The sequence below is a fragment of the Eleginops maclovinus genome, chromosome 11 (assembly GCF_036324505.1).
Source record: "Eleginops maclovinus isolate JMC-PN-2008 ecotype Puerto Natales chromosome 11, JC_Emac_rtc_rv5, whole genome shotgun sequence".
Taxonomy (NCBI): domain Eukaryota; kingdom Metazoa; phylum Chordata; class Actinopteri; order Perciformes; family Eleginopidae; genus Eleginops; species Eleginops maclovinus.
In genome coordinates this window covers 973,131-1,000,341 of record NC_086359.1, presented here as the reverse complement: position 1 = coordinate 1,000,341, position 27,211 = coordinate 973,131, and the positions used below count along the sequence as shown (strand labels likewise).

The 27,211-nt window shown below is 38.6% G+C and overlaps 3 protein-coding genes across 4 annotated transcripts in view; 1 reads left to right on the top strand and 2 right to left on the bottom strand.

Moving 5' to 3' along the window:
* The first annotated feature begins 3,862 nt into the window (after positions 1 to 3,862).
* On the top strand, positions 3,863 to 7,200 carry taf9 (TAF9 RNA polymerase II, TATA box binding protein (TBP)-associated factor). The gene is made up of 7 exons (XM_063895015.1): positions 3,863 to 3,981; positions 4,834 to 4,915; positions 5,705 to 5,841; positions 5,988 to 6,122; positions 6,278 to 6,359; positions 6,566 to 6,673; positions 6,756 to 7,200. Exons 1-7 carry the CDS (start codon positions 3,946 to 3,948, stop codon positions 6,905 to 6,907), a joined length of 732 nt encoding a protein of 243 aa, XP_063751085.1. The 5' UTR covers positions 3,863 to 3,945; the 3' UTR covers positions 6,908 to 7,200.
* An 860-nt stretch (positions 7,201 to 8,060) lies between these two features.
* Positions 8,061 to 24,733, bottom strand: arrb2a (arrestin, beta 2a). 2 transcript variants are annotated; one of them, XM_063895013.1, is made up of 17 exons: positions 24,505 to 24,733; positions 17,901 to 17,931; positions 17,525 to 17,585; positions 17,134 to 17,178; positions 16,955 to 17,052; positions 16,330 to 16,428; positions 15,984 to 16,043; positions 15,438 to 15,505; positions 15,187 to 15,322; positions 14,914 to 14,998; positions 14,746 to 14,818; positions 14,461 to 14,598; positions 14,060 to 14,143; positions 13,290 to 13,313; positions 12,228 to 12,304; positions 11,680 to 11,734; positions 8,061 to 11,577 (listed from the first exon to the last, which is right to left on the bottom strand). In XM_063895013.1, exons 1-17 carry the CDS (start codon positions 24,525 to 24,527, stop codon positions 11,487 to 11,489), a joined length of 1,248 nt encoding a protein of 415 aa, XP_063751083.1. In that variant the 5' UTR covers positions 24,528 to 24,733; the 3' UTR covers positions 8,061 to 11,486. The 2 variants fall into 2 exon arrangements, with proteins under 2 accessions (XP_063751083.1, XP_063751084.1); XM_063895014.1 differs by lacking the exon at positions 13,290 to 13,313 and having other exon boundaries at positions 24,505 to 24,732.
* An 832-nt stretch (positions 24,734 to 25,565) lies between these two features.
* ap4m1 (adaptor related protein complex 4 subunit mu 1) overlaps positions 25,566 to 27,211 on the bottom strand; it is an 8,185-nt gene continuing 6,539 nt past the window's right edge. Inside the window, 3 exon segments of the mRNA XM_063894378.1 lie at positions 25,566 to 25,878; positions 25,998 to 26,115; positions 26,723 to 26,773. Of these exon segments, the coding sequence (XP_063750448.1) occupies positions 25,687 to 25,878; positions 25,998 to 26,115; positions 26,723 to 26,773 (361 nt within the window). The 3' untranslated portion in view covers positions 25,566 to 25,686.

The window sequence follows — 27,211 nt, the reverse complement described above, 5'->3', positions numbered from 1 at the left end:
AAAATAAAAGCAATTATTATCCCCATCAATAGTTTGTCTTAATATATATTATTTTAAAAAGGCATTTTTTTATTACCTATATTAAATCAAAATTACTTTGTGAGTTTCTGTAGAAAATAAAAACTGAACTAAAAATAAATTAAAATGTACTTTATGAAACCTGACAACTAAGAGAGGTTCCCGTCAGTCTGCCTGCAATTAGCACACACACACACACACACACACACACACACACACACACACACACACACACACACACACACACACACACACACACACACACAGAGGAAGCAGGGAGGTCGACTGCAGGTCATCGCTGTGTCTCCTTCCTGTAAGTAAAAGACAAAGCGTCTCTGAGGACAAAGGGCAGAGAAGAATAGAAGCTCTTCACACCGACATCAAACTGAAGACGTGGAGGAGCGAGGCTGCAAAAATAAAAATACTTGAAATATCATTTAATTGCAGGCTTTTTTATTGACACAAATATAAAAACAGATACAGAAAAATGTCAGAAACCAATTAATGTTGATGCTTTTTAATCCAAATAAATGCAAATATATTTTTAAATAATTTAATTTCATAACTTTTTGTTTAAACAAAATACTTCCTCAAACGTTGTCTTCATTTTGATGAAATGTGTCTACAGACAGAAATATAAAGACCTGACAAATGATCATTCCCATCATGGATTAATCTATCTATTTCATTTTTTAATAGTTTAATTTAGCTCATGAAATATAATAAATATCCTACCCAATGTCTTTAAATGTCCAAAAAATATTCACTTGAGCAGCAAGTTGAGTAAAAATATAATAAAATACAAAATAAATTGAACAGTAAATAAATACATATCAACAGTGAGAATCAACAATATACAGAATGAGATATATTACACTACAATAAATCAATTACAACTAATAAAATAATATACATTTCATTAGTGTGCAAGTTGCAGTTTCTTAAGGTGACTTTGAAATGCAATCAGGTGAACTGAAAGGCAGATCTGAGACTTTGATGATCCTGTGGGCTCTCTTCCTGAGCCGCTGGGAGTAGAGGTCCTCCATGGATGGCAGCTCCGTCCTGGTGATGTGCTGAGCAGCTTTCACCCCCTCTGTAGAGTCTTACGGTTGAGGGCGGGGCAACTGCTGTACCAGGCCGTGATGCAGCCGGTCAGGATGCTCTCTATGGTGCACCTGTAGAAGCTGAGTGTCCTGGAGTCCATGTTGAACCTCTGAAGCCTCCATATTTCTGCAGGAAAGTATACCTCAATAATTATTATTCCGATGACTGATTCATCTATTGGTCCACTTATGATTGCAGCACTGTCGTTGGTAATTATAAAAAATAACGGATCATTTTCCCGCCTTCCTTACTTTACCTGCTCAAGTTCCACACCAGGGAAACCCGAAAAATATATTGAGAAATAGTTAATAAAACTTAATGCATAAAAGTGTAAACAATAATGTAATGAACCCCTCAACCCGCATAGGGAAACAGGCTTCTTAATGGAATACATGGGTGGCAAAAAGGGATACATGTTGTCAATGATCTCTACAGAGACCGCTTGTTTATGTCGTTTGAGGACCTTAAGAACCGGTTTAACTTCCCTGATAAAGGAGATCTCTGGAAATATTTACAGCTAAGGAGCAGCGTTGGCTCGGTATTTGGACTGACAAGGGAAGAGGAGGAAGAGAATAAGATTCAAGAGTTCCTAAACTCTCCCAATACTCTACACTCTGCCTCACTATTTTATAGGAACATGTCAAATATTAAACTAGACTATGTGAGGGCCTGAGAAAGATATGGCAAAAAGGTCTTGGTAGTGAGATAGGGGAAGATCTATGGCAGGATATCGTTTCAAATGTAGGTTGGGCTACAAGGGATGCGCGGAGCACGTGTATCCATTATAAAATTGTGCATAGATATTATTTTACACCCCTGAAATTGTTTAGAATGGGCTCAGGACACTACATGTTGGAAATGTAACAAAGGAGTGGGCACCTTTCTTCATGCTCTATGGGATTACCCTATGGTACTGCCTTTTTGGGATGTGGTACTGACAAACCTTGAAGGGTGGCTCAAAAAGCTTCTACTAGAGTCACCACAGCTCTGTTTGCTAGGGGATAAATCTCTTGTGCCACCAGGCCTTACTAAAGCAGAACTTGGACTGACTTTAACAGGTTTTATTGTAGCTGCCAGGCTTATTCTGCCTTTGAGATTATGATCACCATCGGTAAGAAACGCACAAAGCAAAACTAACGGACTATGGCTCATCTTCTTGGCCTATATTAAAGGCGTAACGTCTGAAGGAGGATGCAGGGTGCTTGGGGACAGGAAGTTTATCTGCATACGTTTATACATGTGTATGCTATGTTGTAATTTTGTGTTTACATGCTATACGTTGCTGAATATGTGTGTGTGTGTGCATGTGTATGTAGACATGTGTATGTGAGTATTGGGGAGCCGGGGGGGTTGTTTTTTGCTGCCTTTTAAGTTGGGTGCCTTTTGTTTTAATTATTGTATTTTGTTCTAAAATATAATGAAAATTTTAATGACGAAACTAAAATAATAATAATTTAATGACAAGCATTCTTTATTCACTGAACTATATTCATAATAATAATAATAATAAAATGTAATGTTGTTATTTATTTTACAAATATATATTTTGAAATAAATAAATACTAAAATGTATTTAAACCGGCGGGAAAATTTACATAGCTAATCATTTTCCCATCCAATTATCGTCGTGAGTGTATCACACCAATGATACTACAACAGTTACTGGTAATTACAAAAAAAATTAAGTACTTTTACCTGCCCTCCTCTCTTTACCTGTTCAGGTGAGCTGCTGCTGTTTGACATGATGTGAGTCAACAGTCTGAATCTTTGTGAGTCACCAGCGACGATAAGACTCCACACGAAACCACTTTACGACTTCCTATCAAAACACAGAAGACTCCAATACAGTCCTTTTAGTATACTATAGTGTATTTATGTTCTTTTTGATCCCTTCATTGTTCTATGCTTTTAAAATTATATTTAATTTGGGTTTTTGGTTGTAGAATATTTACATTTTTTTTTCTATTTTTGTATTAAATTTTTCTTTGATTTTTTATCTTAATTAATTTATTATTATTATTATTATTATTATTATTATTATTATTATTATTATTATTATTATTATTATTATTATTATTATTATTATTATTTATATTATTACATTTTACTATGATTTTAATTGCAAGGCTTTACAGGACTGTAGCTCAGTGTGTTTTCCTGTAGCGCTCCCTGCTGGAGTCTTCTGTCACTCAGTTACAGGAATACAACCATTGATGAGGACATTTGAAACAACAATATTAAAGGTAAACAAACAAACTTATTTTAGTAGTATCTTTATTTTGTAAACTAATACAAAGTCCAGTCTTTATGGATTAAATGATTTTGTTAATGATTTAAAACACAAAATATATTCACTTGAATAATAAAAATATAATTACTTGGTTCAACTTTAGATTTTAATATCAGGTTTTATTCGATTTGTTGATGTGTAAATTACAAGTAAAATCAACAAATGATTTATTTAATTAAATAACTATTATTGTATATATTGGTTTATTAGTTCTTAATGTATCCATAAATATTAATAATATTATTAGACTTAATTCTTAAATATACATAAAAGAAAGTCATATATATTTACTTTGCCCTTTTTTATTTATTTGTCTTAAATAACTCTATTTTTCTCTAAACATATTTTTTTCTGATTTGTTGTTGTTGTTGAACATCTCACTATTCTGAGTTGTTCTGCGAATTTTGTTGTAAAAGTCAGAACTCAAATTGTTAGGCTTTTTGTGATGTGGCCGAAGGGCGGCGCTCCACTCTGAGCGCTCGGCTGTCTGAAACCACAGAAGAAGAAAAAGAAGACGAAGGAAGGCGCTGAAGATGTCTGCTCCGAAAAACATCCCTAAAGACGCTCAGGTTTCGGGATAAAAACTCTCTTTATTCACTTCATCGCTCATTAAGCTGCAGGTTGAACCATCGCTAGTCGTGGTTTTGTTCAAGTCCCTCAGTTAACACCAAGAAAAGCCCTCTGATGAACATGCTAACGGGAGCTAGTTAGCTCGTCGGCTAACGTTAGCTCTGTTTTCATCGTTTAATACCGTCAAAAACATTGGCCACCAGCTAGCAGAATTCGCCTAGCATGTAGCCGGTGTTGGGATGTAAACACGACTTGTTTTGCAGTTTATTTCTTTGTGTCTGTATGTTGGGAACATTAATGGTTTATTAAGCCGTTTTATCGGGGTGTTTTGACACTGAAACGGCTGTGTTGTGGATGTCTGTTAGCGGGTAAACTGGTCACTGATTTTAAATTAAACCGGGTCAGAAATACTTCACCTTTTATTCAGTTACTGTATAAATATACTGCTTTTAATACTGATCTTTTGTTGGAAATGTTTTAATTGTTTTAATAAATATTGTATTGCACATTTTGACTTTAACCACTTGAGTTGTTTAAACATATTTATATTTATTGTTTAGTTGGCAAATGTATTTTAACCTTAATAAATATATTTATGAAAAGCTTTATTATATTTTATAGTTTCAATTTTTATGTTTGGATAAATAGTTGTGCTCTATTTATCACTGTTTCAGATACATAGGGATTCATACGCTATTTTATTACATGAACGGAATACATGTAGTGTTTTTATTTGGGGGATTATGGGAACTAATACTAACAGCCACAACGTGTAGTCAGGCTGAATATTAATTATGGTACAGAATAAATAATGGTCCTTTCTTTTTGTTGACGGTCTGATTGTGTTTCAGGTGATGATCCAGATCCTGAAGGACATGGGGATCACCGAGTACGAACCCAGAGTCATAAACCAGATGTTGGAGTTCACCTACAGTGAGTTAACATCGGCTTTGATTCATGAAGAGAGATTCATACTACAGCTGGAGGAAGACCAGTCTGTGTGTGTTGTAAAGAAAGTCCTCCTGCTGATGTTCAGGTGTATCTCAGTATGTAGAGTCTCTACTTTAAAGAGTCCTCTCCTGCTGATGTTCAGGTGTATATCAGTATGTAGTGTCTCTACTTTAAAGAGTCCTCTCCTGCTGATGTTCAGGTGTATCTCAGTATGTAGAGTCTCTACTTTAAAGAGTCCTCTCCTGCTGATGTTCAGGTGTATATCAGTATGTAGAGTCTCTACTTTAAAGAGTCCTCTCCTGCTGATGTTCAGGTGTATATCAGTATGTAGAGTCTCTACTTTAAAGAGTCCTCTCCTGCTGATGTTCAGGTGTATATCAGTATGTAGAGTCTCTACTTTAAAGAGTCCTCTCCTGCTGATGTTCAGGTGTATATCAGTATGTAGAGTCTCTACTTTAAAGAGTCCTCTCCTGCTGATGTTCAGGTGTATATCAGTATGTAGTGTCTCTACTTTAAAGAGTCCTCTCCTGCTGATGTTCAGGTGTATATCAGTATGTAGAGTCTCTACTTTAAAGAGTCCTCTCCTGCTGATGTTCAGGTGTATATCAGTATGTAGAGTCTCTACTTTAAAGAGTCCTCTCCTGCTGATGTTCAGGTGTATATCAGTATGTAGAGTCTCTACTTTAAAGAGTCCTCTCCTGCTGATGTTCAGGTGTATATCAGTATGTAGAGTCTCTACTTTAAAGAGTCCTCTCCTGCTGTGTTTCTCAGGATATGTGACGACCATCATCGAGGACGCTAAGATCTATGCCACTCACGCCAAGAAGTCCACGGTGGACGCTGATGACATCAAGCTGGCGATCCAGTGCCGCATGGACCAGTCCTTCACCTCGCCGCCGCCAAGAGACGTAAATATTTAATATTATTAGCTTCAAATTAAATCAGTGAAATATTTGTGTTGAATTGTTAACATAGCCTTTTCCCTCTGGTATTTGTCATTGTTTGACCCTGAAAGAGTTGCAAATGTTTTTTCTCTGTGTGATTTATTCTGTAGTTCCTGTTGGAGGTGGCGCGGCAGAAGAACCAGACCCCTCTCCCACTGATCAAACCGTACACCGGACCCCGACTCCCCCCCGACAGATACTGCCTCACAGCGCCTAACTACAGACTGAAGACCGTGCAGAAGAAGGTCAAATATATTAATGAAGAGCTTTATTTACTTCCATTAAACCCTGAGCTCTGTGTGTTTATGTTCATATTTGTTTTCTACTTTTATTGCTTATTAAATTATAGAAAAGGCCTTTCAGTCTCTGGTCCCTAACCCCCCCCTCTGCTCCCTGTCAGGTGACGTCCTCTGCAGGGAGGATCTCGGTTCCTCGCCTCAGCATCGGCGCCGTCTCCAGCCGGCCGAGTACGCCGACCCTGGGTGAGTCTGACAAACACGCTCATAGTTTAGCAGGCTTTAGTCTTAACAGGTATCAAGTTATTGACATGTATCACACGGCTTGGTTGAATCCTCTGTTCTGATTGGTCAACGTGGATATTTCAGAGGTCGTTAATACTCTATAACACACCTTCTGCTACACGTATGCAAACTGAAGCTAACTTTACTCTGGTGTTTCCTCTCCTCAGGAACCCCCTCGGTGCAGACTGTCTCGAAGGTGGGGACCCCCGTCTCTCTGTCGGGTCAGAGGTTCACCGTGCAGATCCCCCCCTCTCAGACCACCACCATCAAAACCAGTAAGAACCAGTTTAACCCTCATCTTATATCTGACATGTTGAGTGAATATATTTTCAATAAACCCTCCTCCTCGTCCTGCAGCCACGCCGTCCTCTCCCGCCGTCTCCAACGTCCTGATCAACCCGTCGCTGATCGGCTCCAAAAACATCCTGATCAGCACCAGCATGGCGGGCGGGGGGGGTGACTCGCTGAAGAGGAAACACGAAGACGAAGACGACTACGACGCTCTATGACCTCTGAACCCGAACCCTTTTTGTATTAAACCTGCTTTGTAATAACCCTCTCAACACTGTCCTCTCTCCAGGAATAACTCGGTTTCTTTTCCACTGATTTATTAAACTGTTAAAGAAAAGACCGCCTCGGTTTTCATTTGTTCCAGTTCACAAACATCAGGTCTTTTTTTTTACTCCCTCGTCCCATTGAATGGCCCCGCCGAGCTAGAACCAGAACTTTGGAGGACCAGTATTCAGAAAATGTGAAGCCAAAGAATGAGGATTTAAATGGAGAAAAGGTCATCAGCTGTCTGTGAAGAAATAGGGTTAGACTAAACATCCGATCGAAACAAGGACCCGAAACAAGACTTGAGTCCTCTTTGAGATGCAGAAGTATAGAATATCAACAACATTTTAAAGTATAATATGTCATAAAAATAAGTGTGAAAAAGTTGTGGTTTGTATAAATGATATAGATGTATTTTTATTTCAGCATTTGAAAAATCTGAAGTGTATTTGGAATAAAAAGAAAATCATAGTATAGTCAGAAAATAGAATATGTGAGAAAAACTAAGCATTAAAATATTTTACAAAACGTGAAAAGTCGTCATATGGAGGGAAGTATTTTTCTCAGGGATCACAAATGTGTTTTAACCCGTTACCCAAATCTAAATGTCTTTTTTCATTAAGTTGAAAAACAAAATTTCATACAACGTCAAAGAATATCAGAAAAAACATCTATGGGTAAGTATAGTATGTCAAAACATATATACTTTTAATAAAATAGTAATTTTAATCTTTGAGAAAGTCCTCAAATATTCACAGAAGTCACAGTACGGTGGTGGCAAAGTCCATAGGGGCTTGGCCTGGGAACTGGAAGGTCACCAGTTCAAGTCCCCGAAAGACCAAGTGCCACCGTGGTGTCCCTGAGCAAGACACTGGTTACCTACACTGCTCCCCGGGCGCCGTACATAATGGCAGCCCACTGCTCCTAACACTAGGATAGGTCAAATGCAGAGACCGCATTTCGTTGTCCTAGTACTTGTACTCTGTGCAATGACAATAAAGTTGAATCTTTCATCTTTAAACACATGTATAGTAAGAGAAGTGTAGAATAGAGGATGTATTTTCATCAGGTCTGTTTGAAGCTCAGCAGAAGCACGACACAGCGACAGTCTGTTAGTTCATTTTACCTTTAATAATAAAAAGGAAACTAAAATAAAAATCTCAAAATAAAAAATACATGGCAAACAATAGACTCTTAAATGATTATGAGGATAACCATGGTCGCAGTGATGATACAGTAATAATAATAAGTCACCATAATAATAATAATAATCAGAAGCTTAATAATCATCATATTTTCCTGGCGTTTGTCCACCAGCAGAATCACTTCCTGTTTATAGACTTTATGGTTAGCGTCGCACAGGCCGGGGCGTGGCACTTAAAAGATCTTCACACTTAGCAAAAAAGTCACCCCACATATGCACGACAAAAAGTAAGTACAGAATCACAGCTCGTACGATTCACAGCACTGCTTGGAAATCCCAAAAATTCTAAATTAAAAAAACATGCTCTTCTTCAGGGGGGGGGGGGGGGGTGTCGCAGGGAGGGAAGGGAAGGGAAGGTGGGGGTTTGGCAAAATTACAAAAAAATGGGGGAAATTTGTGTGAAGCTTTTTTTTTTAACACAACAAATTTGGGGCAAAATGTCGAAACATTCAAAAAATAAGATGAACATTCTTCTTCTGGAATAAGCGACACGAGGTCTGCAGCTCTGCGGGTCGGTCTGTGTGTCCGGTGAAAGTGCGGTGCTCGTCTGAAATGTGGATCTGTGTTTGCTGTGGGTTCGTTTTTTAATCGGGGAAATCTTTACGTGTGTGAGAAAATATGTAGAAAACGTGGAGGGAAACACTGCTGCTGGATTATTTGAATCTCTCTTACTGGGGTTATGGCACTTCATTCAATTTGAAGACTTTTTGTCACATGGTGTGTGTGTGTGGGGGGGGGGGGGGGGGGTATACAGTACCAAGTCTTAATATTATATCCTCAAGATTAAGGAGGAAAAAGGCCAATTATTAAGAATACAATTTACATTTTTAAAGGATTTCCTTGTTTTACTTGACACAAGTCTAGATAAAAGAGGAACTTAAAGACCTGCAAGAAATGAAAAGTTTTCACCAGAATAAAGTTGTAACTTTGGGACAAAAACAGTCATTTTTTAAAGGATAATTTAATCACTTAAACTATAATTTTGCAATGCAGTTTAGTTAATCAGTTCCTTGTATTGTAAATAGTGAAAGACTTCTTTCTAGGGGCAAAATCCAATCAAATGTTCTCATTATTTAGCATTTTAAATCCCATGTATGTTTCTCTATATACTAGAAGAAAATCCTGTAAATATATTACCATTTAGGGATCTATATTACAGTATTACTTTATGGAAAGGTGATAAACAAAGGTATTTATTCATAATTACATGAACTGTGTGATAATTGACTAGCATAATAAAAACACCTGGTGTTTCCTTTAAAATCACAGGAACAACGAGGAACTGGCATTAACAGAAACTCAGCTTGTTGGCAACAGAGGCGCAGAAGGCACGAGGCGTACAGATCCTTCAGAATAAAATAAAACATATTGGTGAGATGACCAGATTTATATATCAGAAAATAAAAAGCAGCAGTGTTTCCCTTTAAGCAGCCGGGACAGATTGGTCCAATTAAGTCAACTAAATGGCACAAATGTACGGAGGGAAAAAGCTGCCAAATAAATAATGAATGATTTGATAAATATATTAAAATACATTAAATCAAACAAAAATAAAATATACATTATAATATATATATATATCAAAAATGTTTATTTGTTTTTAATTAAATTAATTAATTATTTTTTGACTTTTAATTGTTTGAGTATTTCATTTTGCATGGATTCTAAGTGCATGTATGCATTATTCTTTAATCCATTTTAGAATAATAGAGAATAGATAAATATCAACAAAGGTATCACTTAATTAATGCCTGGATTTCTTAATATTATTTTAGCAAATGTTCTTAAGTCTTTTAATTTATTTATCAAACATTTGATTTACTTTCTCCTTTGGCAGCCTCGCTCCTCCACAGCCAGCTCAGTAACACTCAGTAATTCAGCGCTTCATGACTAAAAAACTGAAATTCAAACTAACTTTTCTATTTCTTCAGGTGTGATAACGATTAGTTTATTTAATTAAACCAGAACAGTTTACACCTGCTGAGGGTGAAAATAAATCATAGGATTGTTGTTTTGTTTTTGACCGGAAAATAAACTAAACCATTCCAGCGTCACCAGAGTCTGTGCTCGTTACCCTTTCAGAATAAAAGCCACCTCTTTTTGATATTCTGTGTTGATTTGGTAACAGGAATAAAGTACAGTTCCTCATTTATATAACAGGAATTATGTGAACGACAAACTTTCCCAACAAACATTTATATTAAGAAGATTGGTTTCTGCTTTTACTTTGAAAATATTTTAAGTTTCTAATAAAATACAATTTAATTTTGTAATTTTGATTCCTTATTTTTTTCCAGAACAATTGCACATTTTTTTCGTCAATTTTTCTGAATTCATTCTTGATTTTTGCCATATTCCTATTGTATTGTCATCCAACAAAAGCACAATGTTCTCCTGTTTTAGGAACATGTGTTGAACATGACTGGCTGAAATGCCTTTAGAAATATCTAGACCTTTTCCTTTGATGTAATTTGGAGGTGATTTACACTTTAAAAATAACAATATTAGCATAAATTACGCTTTCTTCTCATTTGTTAAAATGTTACATTTCTGAATTTATTTTAGAAATCCTTCAAGTTTTTCCTCAAACGATTTGTCCTGAACTGAAAATGACTGAACTCCAAAATAACAATGAAAATGCTTGTTTTTCAAAATAAAACCAGGAACTCTGTCAACGCTGGAATAGTTCTTTCAAAGTAAAAGGAAAAAAGAAACGGCTGAAACATTTTGTAGAAAACGGGCGACAGGGTGACGAGAGTGGATGCTGGTGAAATCCGACCTGCGTGTGTGTGTGTGTGTGTGTGTGTCCTCCCCTCGCAGTGTTATCTTGAAGAGAAAGCGGCGATCACCACCGAACACAGATCTCAAACGCTCGTAGAAGATTTTTTTTTTCTATGTTTCAAATATATATTCTGTTTGTACAAGACGGTGATCGACATTCAAAAGAGGATTTTCAAAATAAAAGCATACGAGCGCTGCAGCTCCCTACACGGTTTTTTTTTTTCCTTCTTCTATATATTTCTTCTTCTTCTTTTCTTCTTGTTATTCACCACGTGTCAGAGCTCGGATTCGCCCGGCAACACACGGTCTGTCCGGCAGCAGTTTGTCAGCAGAACGAGAGAGACAGAGAGACGGATGGAGGAGACGGCGGCGAGAAAAATGGCAGCAGCGGCGGCTTGACGAGATGAAGGGAAGAACACCGGCGACCTCCGTCCACTCATCATCCACCGGGGAATGTAACATGAAGAATGTATGTGTGTGTGTGTGTGTGTGTGCTTGTGTGTGTGTGTGTGTGTGTGTGTGTGTGTAGCGAGCGTATGAAGCAGATCCTAGCAGTCCTCGTCTTTGTCGTCGACGGCACCTTTGAGCCGCAGGCGGGCGAAATCCTCGAAGACGAAGTCATCGTCCTGGGAGATGCTGCTGCAGCGCCGAGAGAGAAGTGTAATCATTGTTATTAGATTGTGTTTTTGGAGTTCTTCATATTTATTTGAAATAAAAGCGATAAATAAATAAAAGACTCACTTTGTGTCGAACTCTATCAAGTTGGTGTCGATGGGAGGGTCCATCTCTGGCACCGCTGTAACACACACACACACACACACACAATCAGCCTTTATGTAACTCTGCCATGCATTGAACTTCTATGGAGACGAGAACCAGTTTCCATGGAAACAACAGTGTGATGTGCTAATAGTGTGTGTGTGTGTGTGTGTGTGTGTGTGTGTGTGTGTGTGTGTGTGTGTGTGTGTGTGTTTGTGTGTGTGTGTGTGTTTTAGTAACATTATTTTACTTGAAAACTCATAATTATTTTCCCAACTCTTAATTATATTATCATTTTATTAATAAAAACTTGAATGGAAAGAATGTAAGAGTCTTGAAATTAGGTTTTAATTTATATTACCATCATACTAATATTCCAAAATATATTCATATTAATAATAATAATGTACATGTTGCAAAAATAAATATAAGACCAAGTTAAAAATGATAAGTGTCTTCCTACAGTCAAAAATAATGATCAGATAATTCATGTTTTTGGGATTGTTGGTAATTAAAGAGTTGTTCCTCACCGGACTGAGGGCGGGACAGCGGCGGCTCTACGGGTTTGGGATGCATTAGGATGAACGGCAGCTCCACCGACACGTCTCTGAAAAACAACAGCAGGAAAATTAAGTTACACAAAAATCTGATGTTTTATTCTGAAAGACAGCAGGAAGTGAACCAATCAGAGGGCTACATGGAGGGTCAGATGATCATGTCTATGACTGCCTCTGAATTTCAACTTCTCTTTTTTAACTTATCATTATTCGTCAGTGAAACTCAACCTCTCCAAATGTTTCACAATAAAAGCCTAAACTGTACCTGTTGTTAACGTATGGTTTTAATCCACTAATATCTTGTTTTCACAGATTTGTATTCAGTTCAAACTTTGAGCCATCTTTATCCAGGTTACGGATTAATGTAATTATAGTTCACATACATTAAATGGGCCAAGACAAAATGCTGCCGACACAGCTTGATTTTGGAAAACTCCAGGCTTTTAGAGGTGTTAAAAGCTCTGCTGACGCCGCAGTATTTAGACAATTACAGGACTATGTGTTATTCTGCATAGGCGGAAACGGAAAAGTGTAAAAAGGCTGACGGTATTTTGAGAAACAAATATCGCTTTTTAGTCTGGACTAGAAAGAACTTTCAAATTATGCGGTTTTATTTTGAAACTATGTCTGGACTATGTTTTCACCCCAAAAGGCAGAAAGTGAAATTTTCAAAAATGCTGAAGACATGGTTTTATTTTGAAAATCTAGGATTGCATTTTAGTCTGGCCAACTTGAAACATAGAACCTAAGAAATGTTGAAGTGGAGGTATTTGAAAACAGTACAGACAAGGTTTTATTTTGAAAATTCCAGGAATAAGTTTTAGTGTAGATAGGGGGGAATGGAAATGTGATTTATTTTGAAAATCCAGGATATTGTAGACGGCTAGTAACAGAGATGTTTGAAAACGCTGCACACATGGTTTTATTTTGAAAAGCTCCAGGGCTGCGTTTTAGACTCGGTTGGCGTAATCGGAGACGTGTGACAGCACTGCAGACTCCGGCCGCTTTATTGTGAAATTGTGTCGTCACATTTACCTGTCCAACATGCCTCTCAGCAGCCTGCAGGGGGACACAGAGGGGGGGAGGAGGATGGAGGAGGAGGAGGGGAGCCAAACACAAATCCAAAAAACACAGAGGGGAGATGAAATGAAAAGCAGGAGGCGACATGATCACAACAGGTTCACAATCTAAGCAAGCAGAGTGAGGAGCGACTACAGCGAGAAGCAGGTTTCCACGGTAACTGACAACAGGAAGTGAGAGGGCGGAGCCGAGCTGCACCGACATGGAGTCGATCATCAGGATTTGAATTAGATTTTTATTGAATGCTGATTAACATTTCCGCGAGTAATTTCAAACTTCAGAATATGTAGTTTCAATCATTTATCTGTCAAATCATTTTAGTATTTCTTATATTTTATACACCAAATATATTTGACAGATTTTATTTATGTCTATAAAACAAATACATTACAGTATTAATGTTTAGTATTAAAATATCTATTTATAAAAAGGCAGCAGACTGACCCTCAGACTCAGGATGGATTTATTAAAATGTTAATGAACGTGGGGGCAGCTCGGCTCACGTCTTCAAATCAACTGGAGTCTCAAAACACCACTGGTGACATTAACAGGAAACACTGAGGCTGAGTGGACAGGAGTGGGAGGACACAGTGTGTGTGTGTGTGTGTGTGTGTGTGTGTGTGTGTGTGTGTGTGTGTGTGTGTGTGTGTGTGTGTGTGTGTGTGTGTGTGTGTGTATGTGTGTATGTGTGTGTGTGTGTGTGTGTGTGTGTGTGTGTGTCTTACCCTCCACGCGAGACCACCAGCTTCACTTTGACTCTGTAGGAAACCAGGATCCCCAAAACCTCCTTGTTGGTGACATCTTTCACACTGAAACACAAAGGCCAGTTTATTTATACAGCACCCTGAAGGCAAGGCAATTCAAAGTGCTGAAACATGAAAGACATTAAGAAGCACGCACACACACACACACACACACACACACACACACACACACACACACACACACACACACACACACACACTCTCTCTTTTCTTTATGTTTTCTTGTCCTGTCTGTGTGTTTATATGTTGGAGTAGGTGTGTGTGTGTGTGTGTGTGTGTGTGTGTGTGTGTGTGTGTGTGTGTGTGTGTGTGTGTGTGTGTGTGTGTGTGTGTGTTGTGTGTGTGTGTGTGTGTGTGTTTACATGGTGGAGGAGGCCAGGTTGGTGTCTTCGTGTTTGAGCTTCCCGTCCAGAGCGAGTCCTCTCTTCTCTCGGTTCTTGTCGAGCGTCGGGGTCAGAGTGTAGACCTTACAGAAGGTGGAGCTGGACGACACCTGGTCACTATGGAGACGACACATTGCTGTCAATCAAAGCTGCTCAGCTAAGCCCCGCCCACTCCACAGACTGACTTCAGACCACAGTAGAATTTGCGATATCTCTGGCTTCATATTTGTCAATGCTTCAAACCAGTATCAAACTGGGACTTACTCTGCCTCCAGCTGGGCCACGGGACATTTATACTGAGCAGTGCTGAACAGGCAGATGTCTGCGTACTGGCGCACTGCAGACAACGAGGGAGACATCAGATTAAAGAAAAGAAACACTACTTTTTACTCAGAATTAAAACATTGGACTAAATTCTGAATGAAGTCGAACCTGATATTTTGACCCTCTTCACGGTCTTGGTGGAGTTGTTGGTGACGTGGACGTTGACGCTGATTGGCTCTCCGTGGTAATACAGCTGCACAATGCATCATGGGAAAAAATGACTTAGAAAGTGCAGTCTTGAAAAAGTTGATAAAAGTTGTGTGGTGAATTAGGTGAAACGTGTGTGTGTGTGTGCGTGTGTGTGTGTGTGTGTGTGTGTGTGTGTGTGTGTGTGTGTGTGTGTGTGTGTGTGTGTGTGTGTGTGTGTGTGTGTGTGTGTACCTCCTTGTCCAGAGAGGCCTCTAGGTGCAGGGATCTGTCCGACATCAGGAAGCTGCGAGTCGTCTCCACCATGGGCTGAGGGCCGGGCTTCTCCGGAGCGTACTGAACCTTCCTGATCACCAGACGCACCGAGTTCCTGCACGACAGAGAGAGGTGTAAGAGTGAGCCGTCAAACCCGGACAGGACTCAACGCCATCACACCCAGCATTAGCCGCCTTTAGCTTAGCGGTGGAGTTCAGGTGTCACCTCACCTCTTGTGGATCTTTTCTTCTATTGACTTGGCGCAGAAAGCTCTGATCTCAAAGTCGACGCCGCAGGCCTGCAGAGAAATAAACAAGCTGCTTTTATTCTGAAAATACCTGCTGATGTTCCTCTCATTCGGCTCAAACACTATCAACACATTACTGGATATTTAAAATCAAATCCAAAATAAAGAGGCAGTGTTTTCATACCAACACCACCACATAATGTATTTCCTTTTGGAGTATTGTAGTTGTATTCAGTTTACATGCATTTCACTACTCACCAAAACTAAAGAAATAATCAAGTTAGCTGCATGTGTGTTTGTTTTGCAGTGTTTGTGAGGACCAAGTGTTGAGAAACAACCAGTTCTGCAAGGACCTTTTAAGGTAATGTCCTCACAGCATGACACAGGATGACAACTCACAGCATGACAACTCACAGTTATAGTCATATGTGTGTAAGGGAGAGTGTGTGTGTGTGTGTGTGTGTGTGTGTGTGTGTGTGTGTGTGTGTGTGTGTGTGTGTGTGTGTGTGTGTGTGTGTGTGTGTGTTACCTTCCCAGTGTCCTCTGGACCAGGCTGTAAAGTGACTGAACATGGGAGGTTCTGAGGAATCTAAAATCAGCAGAAAAAACAACATTATAAAATAAATAATACATTAAAGGTGAAGTCTGTAAATCTCACTCTCACACTGAACACCAGAGGGCAGCACTCCCATTATTCTCAGAGCTGCATATCCACCAGTTAGGCTTTGTCACAGTATATGATATTTGAAGACTGTTCATTGCAACTAATTATTCACACAATTGAAATGTCCTCTGAAATCCAGTTTGAAGGCAGTATTTGTTTTTTATTTCCCCTGCATCTGATTGTAGAAATGTGTTTTCCTGCAGAGACTCACAGTGAAATAGAAGGGGTGAGCATGCTGCCCGAGTTTCTTCAGCAGTCGCTCCTGCAGCCGGCTGTTCGGTTTCTTCTCCTCCGGCACCGGGGGAAACGCCTGGGGAAAATATAACATTGAAAGTCCTGCATTAAAATGTTCCACCACTAAAGAATAATCAGTTTGATCAGCGAAATGATGGTTGAGGTGGAGCACGTCTGTAACGTTTAAATAATTTACTTTGAATCTTTTCTCTTTCATTAATCTATAACGGTTTGTAAAAATACCGAGACATATCTGAAAATATGAAGACAATTAGCAAAAGCAAGGGGAATATACAAGTGAATGAATATACTTTGAAGTGTACAATCTATAAGAACAAGGATCAAACTAAATGAACTCCATGAAAATAGATATGATAAAACAGTAACCAGATAAACTGATGTTTGTAACAGAAACAGACGAACGTTTTAAAACAGTGACCCATGCTTTAATATTCCACATGTGCCGTTTACTAATGTTTAATTTATTTGATATTAAAAACAAATGAAAAGTTTTCATTATTTTAAATAATACCACATTTAATCTTTTACAGATTTAAACTCTTCAGGTATTTTTCAGGTGTGGCTGCAGGTGTGTCTCTGACCTGGAAGGTGGAGATGTACAGATCCTTTCTGAAAGACAGACCGAGAACATCCAGATCCTCCCGGCCGTAACGAAACGCACAGGTGAGCGTGACGAAGACTACAGGAGGAAGAGGAGGATATCTTTAATATAAGGAGGACAGGATGACGGTATAAAGTGTGGAAGGTGAAGCTGTCTTACCTTTCCTGTCCTTCAGGTACTCAGGGTCGACGAGGATAACGCCATCTGTCGGCAGAAAAAGAGACATTGTTTGTAAAGAGCCCGGCGTCCAATCAGAGAGCAGAGTTTATGTACCTGCTCAGGTGTTCTGACGCACCTCGTTACTGCAGACGGCTCAGATGTTCATTTGTAAACTATACATCTCTTGACCAGATTCTATTAATGTAAATACAATTTAAAATTGATCAAATAAAATAGTTTGAAAATGAATAAGAAATAAAATAAACAAAACAAAATGTAAATGAAATGAAATGCAGAATTAAAAACCCAAACCTGTTAAAACAACAACAAACTACTGCTCTGCTCCTAATGGAAACCTCGAAATGACAAACCTCGAGGGCTGCTGACTCACCTACAGCGTCCACGTGGTCCAGGTGATCCACGAAGTCTCTCTTTCCCAGGTACACTGTCACCTGAGAAAATCACATTCACTTTCATCCTGTTTGTTTGAATGTGAAATACTCTCTCATTACTCAGGTTTGAGACTCCAGCAATAATAACATCATAATTAGAAATATTGTAAAAAAATAAAATTAAAGAAACAGTTTTTGAAATGAAAAAAGGTTTGAATACAATAAGTGTTTATTCTTTCTATTTTAAAACATATATATTTCAATAAATTACAAAAAATATATTTTGCCATTTGAAAAACATCCAGACAGAATCAGCTCTTTCAGAACAGGGCTGAAACAGAGGGGGTTATGGGATGCTTCAAAACATGGACTCACCTTACAGTTGGGGCTCGACTTCTTGAAAACTCTGAGAGGTTAGGAAACAGGAAGAAGAGGAGAGCAGAGAGGAAGAGGAAGAGGAAGAGAGTGATGTTAGTTTATCGTTTCATTTCATAACGAGGATGAAAACTCTGTCGTTTCAAACTTTAGATTTTATCGGAAAAGTTTCTGAATCTCTGGAGATATTGTGAAGAGTTCAACACCAGAGTCTGTTTATTTCAACACGACAGCGAGGAGGGAAGTGGTTTTAGAGATACGCTCAGTGTAAATAATGTGGTTATTACGGGATGCACTGCCTGCTTCATCTGGTTAAAATACTCACACTTTCACAGGGTAAAAAACGGAATACAACCGTCTCTTTAAAACCACAAAAACTCCTTCAAGTTCTTTGAAAAATACAAATAAATTAAATTAAAATATATAAATATTAAAAATCAAAACTGCTACCTGATGTTTGTTTGAATTATAATGTTACGCATTTATAAATATATATTTCTTCTATTTTGATTCTTTAAATAAATACTTTTAAAGATAATACTTTCATTCTGTTGATATTTACGGAAAAGTTCATATAAAACTGAGGATTTAATGAAATGTATACAACCAAGTATAGTATCAGACAACGTGCCTCTAAAATAATCCTGATTACTGAAGTTGTGATCTTATAGCTTCTCCAGAGTTGCAGCTTCGCGTGAAATGACACCATTGCACAAACAGGAAGTCACAAAAAGCAGTTGCTTCTCGTCCTTTTCACACCTTGATTAGTTTCAAAAAATGTGATAATCTGGAAATATCTTCAGGAAACAGTTTTTTTAAATCTGATGAAAAGTTAATGGCTGCAGTTCATTGCTCGGCCGATTTACAGACAAACAGACCCTAACGAGCTGCAGGACTCCGAGTTTCAATGAAGTTTTAAATCAGCTGCATCAGGTGGTAAATGGACTGTTCTTACACAGCTCTTTATCGGGTATCTTGGCCCCTCAAAGCTTCACATAGTCATTCACCCATTCACACCTCACTCATGCAGAGCAGCACCACTTAACTCACACACACACACACACACAGTCACACACACAGTCACACACATCGTTGGCCATCGGGAGCAGTTCAGGGTTCAGTATCATCCACAGAGCATCAGAAAGTTATTGACTTCTGTACAAGGAGAACAAGAAGCTGTCTGACCACGTAAGGCAGAGAAGAGTTCTACAGTAGTGTTTTGGGCATCACACATTTCTTTCACTCATAATTATTATTAAAGTGGAACATTTTAAAAAGCAATATTGTAAAACCAAAACAGTAATAATTGTATTTATTTCATTAAGTTAAAGTGGTTTTCTTTTTTCTTGATAATTATTTAAGGTTTTTTTCTGTTATTTTTTAAATCAGCTGCTTATCAAACACTTTCCCGGATAATGACTATTTGTTTACGCTCCATTTAAGCGCTATTAATAATGACTCCAGCTGAGATGTGACACTGTGTTTTTAACCAGTGATGTGTGGGGAATAAAGCTGCAGGTAAACACACTTTAACATTCAATGGGGGGTGTGTGTGTGTGTGTGTGTGTGTGTGTGTGTGTGTGTGTGTGTGTGTGTGTGTGTGTGTGTGTGTGTGTGTGTGTGTGTGTGTGTGTGTTGACGTCGGCTTCATGCCTGGACAAGAAGCAGCTTTTCTCCTGAGATGTTTCTGAGTCGTTTATTTTGCACAGCGTCTGAACACTGAGAGATTCCCAGCAGAGAAGCCCTTTCAAAATAAATGCTCCAGCAGTTTTTGGAAAGAGAAAATACAAACGTTTTAATTCTAATATTAATTCTTTATTTTGTTTACAGTATCAAAACTCAGAACCGCGACATATGATTTTTGTTTCATTCATTTCTAACAACTTATTTTTGTATAACGTTTGGTCCTCGATTTTATTTATAATGTTTCCCCTTTCATATATTTCTGAACATATTTCTGAATTTGTAATAAAGACTAAAGAAATTGATTCTTTTTAAATAAATAAATTCACATTTGAATTTTTTTTGTTGTATTTTTCTATATTTTCAAAATGTCTGCATCAAGGTAGGAGTCACTTTATCAGTCACGCATGCTCGTTAACATCTAATCAGCCGGTCACATCCAAGGGTGCAAATATTAGATCTCATTTCAAATCTATAATAAACCTTCAAAATAAAAGCATGCATGATTGGATTTATTGCTGCAGATAAAAGCAGCATCTGAAGCTCAAACTTGCACTTATTACGCAGCAACAACTCAATCAAACTAAATCCTTTAAACAAGGATCAAATGTGTGTCGAGTTTAGAGTCTAAATGATTCCCAGGAGCCGCCCAACAGGAAACAAACTGATATTTAATACCTGGGAAAGACTCTGTTTGACTTAATGCAAATGTCCTGAATCCAACTCGTTGTCCAGCTCTGCATCTCATTTGACAAACAAATCACAAGTTCAAATACATCTCCACCCCATTTGACGTCTCCTCCACATGCCTTTATTTTAGAGTCTCTCCTGGGACATGTCTCCATGCTTTAATGTTCAAACAGCTCTTTATGCTCCTCAGACTGCCTGTGCTGCAGCTCCTCTTTTCACCCTCTGTCTGAAACCAGAGCCCAGTCTGCTCTGATTGGTTAACTGTCCGGCTCTGTTGTGATTGGCCAACCGCTTAGAGATGTCCCGCCTCTTAGTCTGTCATGTACAACGTGTTCAAGTGCCTCTTTTCATCATTCATTAGTTTTTGTTTTCTTAATTTAAGTGGAAGGTTTTCATAAGTTTTAAGTTGTATTCATTTTTCAGTTTTAAGGTTTAACATGTGTATGTATTTAAGTATGAACATTGTGTTATGACCTTTCATTAATCACTTCATTTATTGTTCATAAACTGGTTATTTATCTGGTTTTATTTCACATTGTTTACTGTTTTTACAGCTTTTTAAACTCTCACATTCTTTATTCAGTTGAATGTAACCTCAGTAATCAGTGCCCTGTGTTTAAGGCTCAGAGAGCGCTGAACAGATGGTGGAGATACGTCTGTGTTCCCGTCGATTACATCTTTACGTTTGTTCACCGACACGCTGACACCATGTTGGTTTTTCCTGCCGCTAACTTCCTGTCTGTTTCCACCTGTTTCCTAACAGGAAGTGAGCGGTGTGCAACGAGGAGGGTGGGACGCCGGAGGGGACAGAAATCACAGAAAGTAAAAGTACTGATTTTAGGATTATTTTTTTAAATAACGTTTTTGATGTTTATTATTTTTCACTGCTATTAGTTAACAATTTGTCCAAACCCATTTCAGTCATAAGACTTATACAAATGATATTTTATTATCAATTAGTTCATGTGTTACTTCATTTTTAGTTGAGATTTTAGAGACCATTTTATTATTATTTCATTTATTTCATTTTATTTGCGTTCATTTTAATTTAATTCTCACCCTAAACTTATTTACTAATAATGTTCTACATAGTATTTAAATTGAAATGTATTATTATATTTCACTGTCTCTTCTTAGGACTTGTGTTGCTGTAACTGAGTTGTAGGCATTTTATTCTATTGTATTAATAAATGCTAATAATCCAATAAACTAAGGGTATTTTGCAAATGTTACATAGACATGAGGAATGTGCACCAGAAACAAAGGTCTTGATTTTAAAAATGGTAAAGGTGTCGTGGTGCATTACTATGGTTCTACACAATGAATATCAGGTATACAAACTGCATGAATCAGTAAATAAAGCTGCATAAAATGACAACAATGCAGGACGCAAACAATGGCCTCAGATTAAAGCTGAGTCAGCACTTTAATCCCACATTCAGCAAATTATTAAAACACACTTGTGCAAAAAACAAAACTCTGTTGTGCAGATTTTAAAAAGTAAAGATCCGTGTCAACTGAGGAGGATTGAACCCTGGAAACAGGATCTTCAGAAACACCAAAACAACAGCTAGCGCTTAATTAGCAGGGAGTGGAGGACAAATAAAAAGGTGGCACCTGAGGCTTTAAAGAAACCTGAATATCAGACCTCCGGGATTCAATACCACACCGTCTGCAGACGACAGAAACAAACCGGAGTGTTTCCAAGGTTTACCTGCCCACTTTGGTTAGGGCTGCAAAGGGGTGGAAAATGTCCGGTAACTTTCCGGTTTCCAGATATACAGAATAATGCTGTAGATATTTGTAATGTCCACTCGGGCTGCATCTTAAATCAATAGCTTTTGAAAATGTGTGCATCTTAAAAGAGCTTCATTTAGAGAGATGTAATAAAGAGCAGCAGCTTGAGTTTCCCTTTTTCTGTGTTACCGTTTCACATCTTAACAGTCTCAGCCAATTATAGAACACATCAGAACCATCAGAACCATCGGAACCATCAGAACCTCTGAACAGTTTTAAGGTCTGTCTTTCTGTCCCTCTGATGTTCCTCTCCCTCACTGACTGTCTTTAGTTCAGAGCACTGAGCTCCAGCCTGTCCCCATCATTTCACATCGGGGCTGAAATAGTGTCAGGACCATTCTCACATGTGGAGGAGCTCATTGGTGCTCCACCCACCGCCTCCTCTCTCTGTCTCCCGCTAACTCGTCTCTCCCCTCACTGTTCTCTGTCTCTGTCTCCCGCTAACTCGTCTCTCCCCTCACTGTTCTCTGTCTCTGTCTCCCGCTAACTTGTCTCTCCCCTCACTGTTCTCTGTCTCTGTCTCCCGCTAACTTGTCTCTCCCCTCACTGTTCTCTGTCTCTGTCTCCCGCTAACTCGTCTCTCCCCTCTCTCTGTCTCCCGCTAACTCGTCTCTCCCCTCACTCTTCTCTCTCTCCCGCTAACTCTTCTCTCCCCTCACTCTTCTCTCCCCTCACTCTTCTCTCCCCTCACTCTTCTCTCCGCCTTCTCTCTCGGTCTCCCAGCTAACTTGTCTCTTGTTCTTGTGTTTATCTCCCTGTATCGCTCCCTCATCTCTTTCACCCCCTGTCGGCGCCGGTTAAAATGGCATTACCCCGTCAAAATGAAAATCCCTTATTAATGTATTGATTATAGGTCCGGGTACGTATAGGTCGGCGTCAGGGTCCGGACCCGGACAGCGGTCCGCCTGTTAGTAAACTATGGGCTAGATGAATACATCTTTGAAAATTCCCAGAGTTTTACAAACCTAACTGTGATGCATGTCAACCTATCTTAATTCACCCTCATAAAAAGACTTACTTAACACTGCAATCAACCCGCCGCTACCACAAAGTATTCCATAGTGTTACACTTTTATATGTCAGTCATCAATACTGCTTAGCAACTTATTTTACCTCAACGTGTACTTCTGTGAACTTGTATTTTAAATTCTACGTCCATGCTTTCTGATCTAATCGTGTGTTATTTTTCTATACTGCTTTAAAGTACATGTCCCCTCTGAGGGACAAATAAAGGCTGATTCTGGTTCTGATTAGTAAAGTACATTTACTCAGGTACTTTATGCTTCAGGGTTAGAGTACAGCACAAGATCTGAGTACTTCTACTTTTACTCAAGTTCACAATCTGTGATATTATCTGTACTTCTACCTTTGGTACTTTAAGTTTATTGTGATGCAAATACTTGTACCAGTATTTTTACATTGTAGTATTTCTACACCAAGTTGGCATTGATCTGCAAAGCAGCACTTTAATTCAATAATATTCTAAGTTTGAATAAAGACGTTTTAATGGTTTGAGATATACAGGACACTATGTTTGTCTGTCCCTCCAGCAGATTGGTATATTAGAGAATATGCAAATGTATGTTTTTCATTGTTTATTCTCATATATGTTCTTTCTACTGTGAATATGTATATGTGTATATTTGCTAGTTAGGATTATTTTATTTGTATTTTATTCTATTTTCAATACATCTTGTTATTCTTTCCAATGACTGTCAGTATCCTAACGTGGGATAAATAAAGTATACATCTTAGATTTTCATTGGACAGAACCACCCGGACCAAACTCCGTTGGGAATTACAATCATTATATGTATATCTATTATCATATGAATAAGTCAACAGGATAAAACACAACTTTTATTGCTGGCTTAGTCATGTTAGTGTTAAGTTAAATCCAGCTACAATAAAACCCACCAAACAATCATTAAAAGACATCAAATCCTCAGTTTTCTGCACATTTCCACCGGTCGATACCGCCCACCATCGGCCGTGTTTTGTTGCAAAAGCACCGTGGGAATCCCTGTCTACGACCCTAAAAACCTACATTACATTACATCAATTCATCCCCATGTGTTATGCATATTATAGAATTACAAACAACTGTTCTTGTTTTACAAAAACAGTGAAATATCTTTAAGAAAAACCCACACTAACATGACATCTTAAATTGACAGATTTCTGGATGTAGTCCGGAGCTAGGTTAGCTAACCCCACCCTGCTGGGCTAAACTTCTCTAATAACTCGGTCATCGCTTTAACATGAACCAGGGGCTCAATCAGTGGCAATTGTATCGGGATTCTGTGTTGAATAAAGCGGGTAAATCTCTACTACACAGCTGGAGAAAAGCTCGGTTAGCAAAGTGCGTGATGCTAACTAGCCGGATGCTAAACACCAGGATGCTAACTAGCCCAATGCTAACTGGAGGTCCTACCTGGTGCCCGCCTTGTCCCCCATCTCCTCGGCAGGCAAAGATCCGACAAAATGATCCCTGAGAACGGCGTGTCTCTGGTCTTAAAGACGGCGCTGTTGTTGATTCAGCTCCTCTTTCACCCGTCCATCCACAGCTAACTAGTTAGTGATGCTAATTTAATTTAGCGCCGCCTCGGCTCCTCTCTGTGGCTTCTTCCGCAAAGGATCTGTGTGTGTGTGTGTGTGTGTGTGTGTGTGTGTGTGTGTGTGTGTGTGTGTGTGTGTGTGTGTGTGTGTGTGTGTGTGTGTGTGTGTGTGTGTGTGTGTGTGTGTGCGTGTGCGTGTGTGTTGTGGCTGCAGATCACGTTGTGCAACGCAGAGGCTCCTCAGCAAACACACGAAGCGTCTGATGTTAAAACACTGTAATAAAAAAGAGAATACATAAAAAACAATAATGCATTTCATTTATTGTCAGGTGTGTTTTCACATACAGGGAATCTGCCCTGCTGTGTAGTTGCATAAGGTAAACATGCAAGAGAAAACTACATACATAAATAAATAGGAAGCAGATCAATAGATGAATAATAAGTGTGTAAATATATCCACATTTTAAGAGCCTGCAGTATTAGGAAGTGGTAGTTTGTGCAGAAGTTGTACAAAGAAGGTGGAAAAGTTCCAAATACAAACACAAAACTTCAATTTATTGCCAAGTAGTTGTTTTATAAATACAAGGAATACACCTTTGTGTTTTGGTGCATGATGTTAACATACCTAGGGAAAGAGGGGAGTGTTACAGGGATTCTAGCCTCTGCAGACCATTAGCATGCACTCAAACCCACAGCACACACTACAGGAAAGACAACGTCACCTTATAATAGGTCAAACAATGAACCACAGAAACAGAAGTCCTTGAAGCAGAAGTGAAACAGGGAAATTATTTTTAGTCTTCTTCTTTTGAAGCTTCCCTTCGTATTTGCTGTTTACAGTAAAGACTGTTTATAACAACATCTATTTCTTCAAGTTATAAAAGCATTTAAAGTTTGTAATAAAAACAGTTAAAGAATAAAATAAAAAGGCCACATCTTAAAGATTGTATGACTTCGCATTTATTTACAGACATTAAATAAATTACATAATAAAATGTCAACAAAATGAAATAAAATACATTAAAAAAAAGATTTATAAAATAACAGCTAATCAGAAATCATATCCGGAGGATGTAGGAGTCGGAGTGCGTGACGTAGCGGACCCAGCGCTGCGCCGGGCCAGGTTGCACCGGGCTCAGCCGGAGGAACCGGACCTGCAGACCCGACACCGTCAACTTCGGGAGCTCGAAGCTCAGAGCCACCGGACCCACCTCCATCATAGAGGAGGGGGAGAGACCAGGGACCTCCACCTGGGGGGAGAGAAAGACTAATAATAAAATAAACCAAAAAAACTGCTCTTTAAGAAACTGAAACTGTGTAGGTGGGAAAGTGTGTTTGTGTGTGCGTGTGTGTGTGTGTGTGTGTGTACCTTGAACAGAGCGGACAGCTGTGTTCCTCCGGTGAAGCGTGGGATCGACCACTCGATGGATCGACTCTGCAGCTTCAGCTCAGCGCTCTGATCCGGAGAACTGAGCTCCAGAGACATGCTGCGCACACACACACACACACACACACACACACACACACACACACACACACACACACACACACACACACACACACACACACACACACTTTTTTCATTATTTGAGTTCAAAGTCATTAAATAAGAAATAAATAAATATAATAATATTATTTTAAAAATATATTAATAATTTAAAATAAATACATTAAAATAAAATTAAAATAAACTGAAGAAATTAAAGGAACATTGTTTGTTAAAATGTTTACATTTGTATTTAATATTAAACATTATAATGTTTTATTCCCAATAGTCTTACATGTTTCTGAAACTCCTCCTACAAAATAAAAGCCTCAGTGAAGTCGCAGCACCTGCCTGCGTTACTTTGTGTGACTTTAAATACCAAATGAGGAGCGCCCCATTCGCTCACCTTTGCTGCGGCTGCTTTGCTATTTAAAAACACCCTAACGAGAGACACGCGGCTCTTAAATCTGATTTCCTCTCGCACACACACTCGTGGTCACAGAGCAGAAACAAAAACACATTCAAATAAAAAGTGAGGACTCGCTGCAGCTCGTCTTTACATACGGGGTATTTCCATAAACAAACGTCAGGATCATTTGAATGCTCACCTCACAGAGCCTTTGGGGACGGGGATGGAGGCACACAGGTTAATGGCAGCGCTGCAACAACAACAAGAAACACATTTTAATAATAATGTAATACAACTCAATGTGTTTAATAACTGAGTGCCACAGATCAGCGGTCAGACAGCGGAGGAAACACTGGGAATGATTTCAGTTTGATTTATTTCATTGTCTCTCCAGCAGAGGTGAAAGTAGACATATAAACCCTTTAGAGGTATTCTCCCATCCACCACAACTGCACATATTTTATTATTCTAAGTGTTTTAGTATATCCAAATGTTATGTAATTATCTGTTTCTGTCTCTGAAATACTTAAAATAATCATTTCAATTGTTTTTATTGAAATGTTTTGGTTGTTTTTCTGACTGGGTTATGTATGCACCAAATAAAATGTGTAAACTTACTGATTCTGACTAAGAGGTATATTCATTTACTTTAATATTTCATTTGTATTTACCCTTAAGTTTTGGAAAC

Bases quoted from the DNA above. Each gene is read 5' to 3' on its own strand.
- taf9 (XM_063895015.1), top strand. From the start codon at position 3,946: ATGTCTGCTCCGAAAAACATCCCTAAAGACGCTCAG. The intron at 3,982-4,833 runs GTTTCGGGATAA...ATTGTGTTTCAG, and splicing joins ACATCCCTAAAGACGCTCAG to GTGATGATCCAGATCCTGAA. The intron at 4,916-5,704 runs GTGAGTTAACAT...TGTGTTTCTCAG, and splicing joins GATGTTGGAGTTCACCTACA to GATATGTGACGACCATCATC.
- arrb2a (XM_063895013.1), bottom strand. From the start codon at position 24,527: ATGGGGGACAAGGCGGGCACCAG. The intron at 17,932-24,504 runs GTAGGACCTCCA...CTAACCTCTCAG, and splicing joins GGGGACAAGGCGGGCACCAG to AGTTTTCAAGAAGTCGAGCC. The intron at 11,735-12,227 runs GTGAGGAACAAC...TGTGTGTTACAG, and splicing joins GCTGTCCCGCCCTCAGTCCG to CGGTGCCAGAGATGGACCCT.